The sequence below is a fragment of the Crocuta crocuta genome, unplaced genomic scaffold, assembly GCF_008692635.1.
Source record: "Crocuta crocuta isolate KB4526 unplaced genomic scaffold, BGI_CrCroc_1.0 scaffold506, whole genome shotgun sequence".
Taxonomy (NCBI): Eukaryota; Metazoa; Chordata; class Mammalia; order Carnivora; family Hyaenidae; genus Crocuta; species Crocuta crocuta.
This window is the reverse complement of record NW_027528991.1, coordinates 870,631-881,064: the sequence shown is the minus strand read 5'-3', so window position 1 is coordinate 881,064 and position 10,434 is coordinate 870,631. Positions and strand designations below refer to the sequence as shown.

Genomic DNA, 10,434 nt, shown 5'->3' with positions numbered 1-10,434 from the left:
CCCTGCGACGCGCTCCCTGCGCCCACCACCTGCGCGGAAGCGGGGGTCGCGTTTTGGTCTGATGAATAAGAACACAACTTCTCAGGACAAACAGCCATTTTTCCGTCACCCCAGGCCCTGTGTCAGCGGGGTCCCCTCACTCACACCCGGTCTGGACGGTACTGGAGCGGCTGCCCAGACCGCGAGCTCCCACCAGCCTTCAGGGCTCCAAGAGGGCGCTGCGACCCCCGAAAGTGGGCTGGTGCCCTGTGTGCTTCCAGGAAGGATGGGCTGGAGGCTGGCGCTCACCCGATGCCTAGGCCTCACCCCTGCCTGCTTTCTCCCTCAGGAGACCCTGAGCTCCTCCGTGGCACCAGCCGTACTCACCACTGCAACCAAGAAGGGGTCCAAGAGCCCAGCACAAGTATCTGTTGAAGGAAGGGGGATGGAGGGGGGGNCGGGATGGAGGGATGGATGGGTAGGGGGAAGAGGGGATGGGGAGGGAGGGGAAGGGACAGAGGGGGATGGGAAGGAGGGAGGAGGAAGGGAAGGGATGGAGGAGAGGAGGGGGGAAACTCAGCGCATCACTCAGGAGGGTGGAGGTGGTGAGAGCAAGTGCCAGGTGCCCAGCAGACAGAAGCACCGCTGTGCGGGGCGGGGCGCTGACCTGTGAGGGGTCCCCCGAGGACAAGGAGAGAAGAGCTGGGAAGCACGCGGAGGCTCGGAGGCGGCTCTGGTCCTCAGCTGCTGCGGCTGCTCCAGCGGATGGGACTTCGTGCAGGGAAAGTGCTGTAAGCGGCTGGACCTCGTTCCTGTAACAACCCAGTGACACCCACCTGCGCCATTTCAAAGCTGTTCGCTGAGGGGACACGCAGGTTTCTCCAGTCCCCAGACGTCCCGTTTTGGAAGGAAGCGCACCAGGGGCGCCCGCTGGTGCTTGGAGGAGCTGGGACCCCCTCGGGCACGCACGTGGAAGGATGGGCAAATCCTGAGACTCCTGGAGACGTAAGTTCTGCTGGTGCAAGAAAAGAGCAGTATTTCTCTGCAGCGGAAAGTCGGGATTTTGATTCAATGTGTGCCTGGTCCCTCGAGATGACTCAGGATGTAAAGGTCTGAAGCCATTCTCCAGTAGCATGATAGATATTTCTCCATCCCCTTACTTTCAATCTGAAGTTGTCCTCAGGTCTAAAATGAGTTTCTTGTAGACAGCAAATAGATGGATTTTGTTTTTTTTAATCCATTCTGCTACCCTATGTCTTTTGATTGGGGCATTTAGTCCACTTACATTCAGTGTTATTATTGAGAAATATGGGTTTAGAGTCGTGTCCTGTGTGGGACTTATGCTTGTGGTGGTGTCTCTGGTATCTTGCGTTCCTTGCAACATTTCCCTCAGAGAGTCCCCCTCAGGATTTCTTGTAGGGCTGGTTTAGTGGTGACAAATTCTTTCAATTTTTGTTTATTTGGAAAGACTTTTTATCTCTCCTTCTATTCTGAATGACAGGCTTGCTGGATAGAGGATTCTTGGCTGCACATTTTTTCTGTTCATCACATTGAAGATCTGCCATTCCTTTCTGGCCTGCCACGTTTCAGTAGAGAGGTCTGCCACACTCTGATGGGTTTCTCTTTGTATGTTAGGGCCCTTTTATCCCTAGCTGCTTTCAGAATTCTCTCTTTGTCCTTATATTTTGCCAGTTTCACGATGATATGTTGTGCAGAAGATCAATTCAAGTTACATCTGAGGGGAGTTCTCTGTGCCTCTTGGATTTCAACATCTATTTCCTTCCCCAGGTTGGGTATGTTCTCTGCTATAATTTGTTCCAGGACTCCTTAGCACCTTTTCCTCTCTCTTCTTCTTCTGGAATTCCTATGATACAGATATTGTTCCGTTTGATTGTATCACTGAGCTCTCAAACTCTCCTTTTGTGTTCCTGGATCCGTTTATCTCTCTTTCTCAGCTTCCTCTCTTTCTATAATTGTGTCTTCTAAATCACTTATTCTCCTTTCTGCCTCTTCAATCTGTGCATTGGACACCTCCATTTTATTATGTATCTCATTTATAGCATTTTTTAATTCATCACAACTATTTTTAAGCTCCATAGTCTTTGTAGCAATAGTTTCTCTGATGTCTTCCATTCCTTTTTCAAGCCCAGTGATTAATTTTATGACTATTGTTCTAAATTCTTGTTCAGTTATTTTGCATATATCTGTTTTGAGCAGTTCTTTAGCTGTCAATTCTTCCTTGAATTTCTTTGGAGGAGAGTTCTTCCGTTTCATCATTTTGGTTAGCTTTCTATCTCTTGTTAGTTTTAAAAGCTTGTTATGTGCTCTGCACCTGTGAGTGCTGCTGTACCCAAGAAGGCTCTTTGACTGTCTAGGGCTTGTCCGTTCAGGAAGTGTTCTTTGAGTGGTATCTTTTGGTCTCTCTTGTTGAGCCTTTGATTATTTTATTTTCCTACTCATAGTGGTATTTGGGACTCTCCACCATGTGTACTTTGGCTTGTTTCTTGAGGTAACCCTGGAAAAGAAAACAGACAGACAAACACACAGGGAACAAAGGCACACAAACGCACAGACAAATCCAACAAACACGCAAACCAAAAGGGAAAACGAAAAAGAAAAAAGAAAAGAGGAAGGAGGGAAGGCGAATAATAAGAAATAAAAATACATAAAAAAGAAAAAAACAAGAAAAGGAAAAAGAAGAAACCCAATAGACAAAGGACAGTCTAAAGCATAGAACCAGAATTCCCAGCTACAAATAAAGAGCCGGGTGTATGCAGCGCTGGAGGAGGAGCATAGAGAAAGAGAGAAATGACAGGGCGGGAAGGAAGTGAAATTGGAAATGAAATGAGCAGGCAGAAAGACTAAGAAACTTAATTCATAGAAGAAAGAGTAGAATATGGTTGGAGAGGAAGTGAAAGAAATGACGATGATGCTATCCAGAGAAACTATATAGTCTGATTACTCCAGAGAGAAAGAGATAAAAAGGTAGCAGTGGAGGTGTAGAATTTACATCTGGAGGATGGATTAAATGTGACTGTTTAAGCAAGCCAGTGACCAGAATTAATCAGGGCAGTGCATCCATGTTGGTCTTGCCCTGGCTCCAGTAAAAAAAAAAAAAAAAAAGGAAGAGGGCAGCTCTCTAGTGGGGATGGGCGTGGTTTGGTCCAGTGCATCCTGCGGCGGTTCCTGCCTTGGTGATTGTGGGGAGAAGAGTGGTGGCACCCCAGTCCCTTCTCAAACCAAGCGCTGCAACTCACTCTTTTGGGTGTCATCTCTCTCTGCCGGGGGTGTAGCCAAGGTGGGCCGTGCTCTATATCCCAGGCCAGGCCTCGTTTCCAGATCTCAGTCCGTGTGCCCCATTGAAATTGCCCGAAATATAAACTCGCAGGTGAGTCCCTCAGAGCAGTTTCAAGCCTCTCGCCTTCCCCCTGGGGATCGAGCTGGAAGCTGCTGCTCCTGTCCCCTCCAGGTCCATCTGGCAAGTGAGGAGCAGTTTCCCCGGGGATCGCCTGGGACAAGTGTGTCCTGCCTAGGGTCAGCTGGACAGCAGGAAACCGGGCCCCTCTGTGTCCCATTGCCTGAAATATAAACTCGCGGGCGAGTCCCTCAGAGCTGTTCTCTTCCTTTAACAGCATTTTCTGTCCCAACATGCAGGAAAGTGCCTGAGAAGGTCACTGGAGCTTAATGTCTGTGTGTGTTTTTAAGTCTTACATGATCACCGCCTCGCTCGTTTGCATATACACTCGTGAAATGGGGAAGAAACACCATTTTCTACCTGCCAGTGCACCCCAGCACCTGCATGGCGTCAGAAAAATACTAGGTGCTCAGTAAAAGTTGTGGAAAAATCAGACGAACATATGAATGAATTTCACCAAGAACTGAATCATTTCATCTTATTTGATGGAAAATAAGAATCAGTGAATAAATATGCCCCCTCTCCAGAGAAAGAGAGGAAATGCCAGGGCGTCAGGCATACTTGGAGGTCTCCTCCCCAAAGCCCCCAGCACTCTGCTGAGGGGCCGGCACAGCAGCCACGCCACTGGCCACCACCCAGTCACCTCTGGCCCCAACTGAGCAAACCAGGACACAGAGATGGAACAAGATAACAGACACAGAGCTTTGCTTGTGTCGGAGCTGCTGCTGGCTGTGAGGTCCTGAGGACGCAGGGTCACTTTTTTTTTTTTTGAGAGAGGAAGAGAGAGCAGGGAAGGGGCAGAGACAGAGGGAGACACAGAATTCGAAGCCACTCCAGGCCCCGAACTGTCAGCACAGAGCCCGATGTGGGGCTAGAACCCACAAACCCTGAGATCATGACCCGAGCTGAAGTTGGACACTTAACCGACTGAGCCCCCCAGACGCACCAACAGGATAATTCTTTGAGTCTCTTAGGCAGAAGGGGGAGACCCTGTGGAGCAGGAAGAGAAGAGGGGGTCGTCTCCCTCCAGCAGCGTCTCTGTCCCTGCGTCACAGCCCTCAGGACAAGCAGCCGGGTTCCTGTGTGACTTCAGCAGGGCCCTTGTTCGGCATGCCTACAACACGCCTCAGAATCTTTATTTTCAATATCTTATTTTTCTTAAAATAGCTACAGCACGTGTTTCTTTTCCTTGCAACGACATAACCCCCGAGGAACACAGAGGACGGCAATAGCAGCCCAGCTCGGCTTGCTCGCCCCCTTCCCCGGGGCTGCTCCAGGGGCAGCAGGCTGGCCCACCAGGGGCCGCGGATCTCGTTAATTCTAATTTTATCAGACATTAAAAGGTCATAAGGAAATGTTCTGAACAAACCTGTGCGAAATTAAGCTCAAAATACAAAGTTTATTGGATCAGTTTAGGACACGCAGCAGGAAGCAGAGGGAAACGACCATTCAGAGGCGCACGGAGCATAGACCTTGTGCGGTGCGGTGTTCACGGGGCCGGCCCTCCTCAGCCTCACCCGACCCCCTGCTGGGTGCTTGGCGAGGAGGGAGCTGACGCTGCTCGGGGCTGGGTGGTGCATCTCTGTACCCAGGGTGCACACTTGTGGGGCGGGGGCCCGGCCCGCCCCAGGCGCGGCCCTGCATGTCCCCTGCTCCTGTGGGGAGCCGGCATGGCCCTGCCCTGGGGGGCCAGCCAGAACCTCGCAAACACCGAGCCCCTCGTGTGCCTCCTGCCTACTTCGCGTGTCTTGAATATTTGGTCCTCCACCCTTTCCTCTTGTTTTTCCCTTTTCCTTCTGATGCTTCACTCATTTCCCTGGCAACCACCAGAGCTCACAGAGTTGTTGAAGATTCCACCTGTAACAGGCATACGGTATGTCTTCCTTGTCTGACTCAGTTCATTCAGCGTAATGCCCTCAAGGTCCATCTGTTGTCACAAATCTTATTTTACAGCCACATCGTTATCAATAGACCAAAATTCATAGGAAACAATAACCCATAATCTAAACTCTAAAAGACAACAATCAACTGTTAACATGGTTATACATCTACTTCTTCCATGTTTTCCTATAAAATATAAAGGGACTTTCTCTGTTTGTTCACTGCGGTGCCCCCAGCCCCTCCAGCGAAGACTGACAGCTGCTGGGTGTGGAGCAGACGATGGGTGAATCCACACACACCGTATGTTTGCACACCGCACGTTTGCACACTGCACATCCAGGAAGACGGCCATGCTTGCACATCTCTCTGTAGCCTGCCAGTACAGGAACACTACTTACAGTGACTGTCTCTCTGTGTCTCAGCGGGTTCCCTGGGCTTGTGGGGCCCCACAGCCTGCTGCTTGCTCATCCTGCGCCCAGGCAGCCGTGGAGGCCTGGCGCCCCTTAATGGTCACCGCCGCGGGCAGTGGTGACTTCCAGCAGCAACAGCGGGTGGCCGCTCATGCACCCCCTCCTGTCTTCCCTCTCCTGCTCACCTCTTCCCCAAATCATGCCAGCACGCATGTGTCTGTCGTTCAGGCTGAGCAAAGTCCCCAAGTCTGACATTTCAGTGCACAAATCCTGTCTGATGACCTGCCTGTGCTGTTTGAATTACACTTGAGGGATGTAACCCTAAGTCGGGTACAGTTCTTGCCTTCAAAGAGCATGATAATCATAGCTGTCATTTCAAATACAAACATAACATATGAATAAATGATTTTTTAATGTTTTTTAAAATTTATTTCTGAGAGAGAAAGCGTGAGCAGGGGAGGGGCAGAGAGAGAGAGGGAGACACAGAATCCGAAACAGGCTCCAGGCTCTGAGCTGTCGCCACAGAGCCCAGCGCAGGGCTTGAACCCAAAAACCGTGAGATCACGACCTGAGCCAAAGTCAGAGGCTTAACCGACTGAGCCACCCAGGCGCTCCTGAACAAATGATTTTTTAATGGAAATAGTAGCCACAGCAATCAGACAACATAAAGAAGTGAAAGGCCTGGGTAGCTCAGTTGATCAAGTGTCAGACCTTGGTTCAGGTCATGATCTCACGGTTCATGAGTTCAAGCCCCCCATTGGGCTCCGTGCTGACAGTGTAGAGCCTGCTTGGGATTCTCTCTCTCCCTCTCTCTGCCCCTCCCCAACTTGCTCTCTCTAAATAAATAAATAAATAAATAAACTTTTCAAAAAGATTTTTAAAAATCTTAAAATTTAAAAAAAGAAAGAAACACCATCCAAATCAGGAAGGAAGAGGGGCGCCTGGGTGGCTTAGTCGGTTAAGCGTCCGACTTTCGCTCAGGTCATGATCTCGCGGTTCGGGTTCGAGCCCCGCGTCGGGCTCTGTGCTGACTGCCAGCTCGGAGCCTGGAGCCTGTTTCAGTCTGTGACTCCCTCTCTCTCTGACCCTCCCCTGCTCACACTGTCTCTCTCTCTCCTAGAAATAAATAAAAAAATAAAAAAAAAAAAAACACAAATCAGGAAGGAAGAAGTAAAATCCTTATTATTAGCAGATGACATAATACTATATATAGAAAACCCTGAAGATTTCACTAAAAACTACTAGGACAGATAATTAAGTAAAGTCACAGGATACAAAATCAATATATGGAAATCCATCACACACGACTAATGAAGAAGCAGAAAGAGAAGTTAAGAAAACAATCCCATTTACAATTGCACCAAAAACAGTAAAATACCTAGGAATAAACCTAACCAGAGAGGTGAAAGACCTGTACTCTGAAAACTATAAAACACTGATGAAAGAAATTCAAGATGACGCAAAGAACTGGAAAGACATTTCATGCTCACAGATTGGAAGAGCAAACATTGTTGAAATGTCTGTACTTACCTGAAGCAATCTACACCTTTGTGCAATCCCTATCAAAATACCCACAGCATTTTTCACAGAACTAGAGCAAACAATCCTAAAAGACCCCGAATAGCCAAAGCAATCCTGAAAAAGAAAACCAAAGCTGGAGGATCATAATCCAGGACTTCAGGATGTGTTACAAAGCTGTCATCATCAAGGCAAGTATGGTACTGACACAAACACAGACACATAGATCCATGGAAAAGAAAATGAAAAAATGGACCCACAACTATATGATTAATTTATCTTCAACAAAGCAAGAAAGAATATCCAATGGGAAAAAGACAGCCTTTTCAACAAATGGTGCTGGGAAAATTAGACAGCAATGTGCAGAAGAATGAAACTGGACCACTCTCTTACACCATACACAAAATTAAACTCAAAATGGATGAAAGACCTAAATGTGAGGTTGGAAACCATCAAAATCCTAGAGGAGAACATGGGTATAAACATCTTTGACATTGGCCATAGCTACTTTTTACTAGACATGCTTCCTAAGGCAAGGGAAGCAAAAGCAAAAATGAACTACTGGGACTATATCTAAACGAAAAGCTTTTGTACAACTAAGAAAACAATCAACAAAACTAAAAGACAACCAATGGAATGGGAAAAGGTAGTTGCAAATGACATATCACATAAAGGGTTAGTATCCAAAATCTATATGGGCTTTAGAAAACTCAGCACCCAAAAACAAATAGTCTAATTTAAAAACCAGCAGAAGACATGAACAGACATTGCTCTAAAGAAGTCATCCAGATGGCCAACAGACACATGAAAAAAAATGCTCAACATCACTCATTGTCAGGGAAATATAAATCAGAACCACAATGAGATACCACCTCACACCTGTCAGAATGGCTGACATTAACATCTCAGGCAACAACAGGTGCTGGCGAGGATGCGGAGAAACGGGCGCCCTCCCACACTGTTGGTGGGAATGCAAACCGGTGCAGCCACTCTGGAAAACAGTGTGGAGGCTCCTCAAAAAGTTAAAAATAGAACTACCTTACAATCCAGCATTTGCACTACTACATAATTTACTCAAATAATCTAAAAATACTGATTCCAAGGGATACATGTACCCCCAATGTTTATAGCAGCACCATCTATAATAGCCAAACTATGGAAAGACCCCAAATGTCCATCCAACAGATGAATGGATAAAGAAGATATGGTGTGTACACACACACACACACACACACACACACACACACACACTGGAATATTACTTGGCCATAAAAAGGAATGAAATCTTGCTATTTGCAACAACGTGGATGGAGCTAGAGAATATAGTGCTAAGTCAAAGAAACGTAAATACCATATGATTTCACTGTGTGGGATTTAAAATAAAAATAAAGCAAACAAAGAAAAATAGAGAAAAACCAAGAAATAGACCCTTAGCTACAGAGAACACACTGATGGTCATCAGAGGGGAGGTGGGGGTGGCTAAAATAGGGGATGAGGATTAAAGAGCACACATATCATGATGAAAAAATAAAATAAAATAGTTTTTAAATAAACTTAAAAAGTGAAAACAGTGCCTGGTGTGGTTCTTGTCGCGTGGCAGGTGTCGGAGGATGAGGATGGTGTGGGGACGCAGCTGACGGCAGCCCCGTCCGGCCCCGAGCTCCCCCTGCCTCTCCCCTACCTCCCTCACACACTGTGGGAGTGGTGCTTGCTCAGAGAGCCCATTATGTCAATCTTGTCGGTTAGAGTTCGGTATCCGGATTATGGGCGTGGAGCTGGACTATCTCACTCCCAACAGGAACCAGAAATGGTGCCGCCTCGGAGAAGTGGGGAGAATGTCATGTCTGGTCATGCAGGGCCACGCGAGACCCACAGAGACCTGACCAACCTTGAACCTGCTTTCACTCGGAGGCTCTTCGGGACGGAGGGGGAATGTCTACACTAGTGCTCTATCAAATGTGTATATAACTTAACCTGAGTCATAAAACCAGTGTCATCTTTGGAAACCCTGAAGAATAAATCATTACTACTGCCGGCAGAGTTGTTGAGTGACTATTTCCTGTTACTCAAAACAATTTACCCACTCGAAGGTGACTCTGACTACGGTAAGGAGAGGGAAGGAGTAGATTCGGGCCTTTCTTTGGCAAAGTACTTGCATTTCAAATGATATTTTCAACCAAATCCAATCAGTCAAAATTAGAGCCAAAACAGAAATGGAATTCTGAGACACTGTTAGAATGATAAGTACTGATCACTGCAAACACAGTGCTCATCAGAGAGGCGCGCTGGAAATTTCCCTGCCACGGGTTGTAAAATAGCGAATGCAATCTCAAAAACTGGTTTTAAGATGATAAGAAAGCAAGTTTACTCGTACTGTCACGACCCCGATAGCAAACACCTAAAGCTCGGTTGAGGACGTGCCTGCGAGGTGTTCTGTCCACTGACGTCACCTAGCGGAGGAGCAAACTGTGTCCTGGGTTCTGGCAGGTGAACCCACACCAGAACGGGTTACACGGTTCTCTGATGAGGGATTTGAAGAGTGGAATTCTATTCCCGGGATTACAGTAAACACGGCTGCAGCTGGGTGAGCAAATGTTAACTCGAGTCATTGAGGTCTGTAAAAAATAAAAATTTGGACACGTATATAGTCTCTTGCACCCAGTGGAGGAAATAAGAGGGCTGATTAGGGTGGGGACGAAACAACGGAAGGCAGCTTCTCGAGGACTGGCTAACACAGGCCACAGCTGACCGCGGGGGCCGCAAACAATACGGCGTTTCCCAACCAAGAGCAGACCCAGAGGCCACGCTGCTGGCAGATCCAAGGGCCCCAGCGCGCAGGACAGAAGCCCTCAAGCCCGGGGCGGGAGTCCGATGGGGCTGCTTCCGGCCAGACCAGTCTGCACCCAAAGGCCACACAGATGTTTCCCTGAGCTACGTGGGCGCACTTCTCTCTTTCCGTAACTACCAGCGTGGCCAACGACATCGCAGGTACAGAGCAGGACCCAAATGCCAACTCTAGTGTAAATGGATCCTTCTAAAATAAAAATCTGTTTGCTGTAGGAAAATTTTCTTTCCAAGTTACTGAACTTTCCACGGTACTTGAACAGAGCTCTGGCCTGGAGTGAAACAGGGAAACACGAGGGCCCTGCTCAGGTCCGGACGTCTCAACTCCGGCCGGATCTCTGCAGGGTTTTCATCCACTTGGCTATTTTGGCTATTTTTACCTGCGGG

At 47.8% G+C, this 10,434-nt stretch overlaps 1 protein-coding gene across 1 annotated transcript in view; it reads left to right on the top strand.

Annotated features, from left to right (window-relative positions):
* Positions 1-9,234, top strand: part of LOC144226072 (uncharacterized) — a 16,187-nt gene extending 6,953 nt beyond the window's left edge. Inside the window, exons 4-6 of the mRNA XM_077757379.1 lie at positions 329-403; positions 832-984; positions 9,002-9,234. Of these exons, the coding sequence (XP_077613505.1) occupies positions 329-403; positions 832-984; positions 9,002-9,148 (375 nt within the window). The 3' untranslated portion in view covers positions 9,149-9,234. The remainder of the gene's footprint in view (positions 1-328; positions 404-831; positions 985-9,001) is intronic.
* Positions 9,235-10,434: the final 1,200 nt, after the last annotated feature.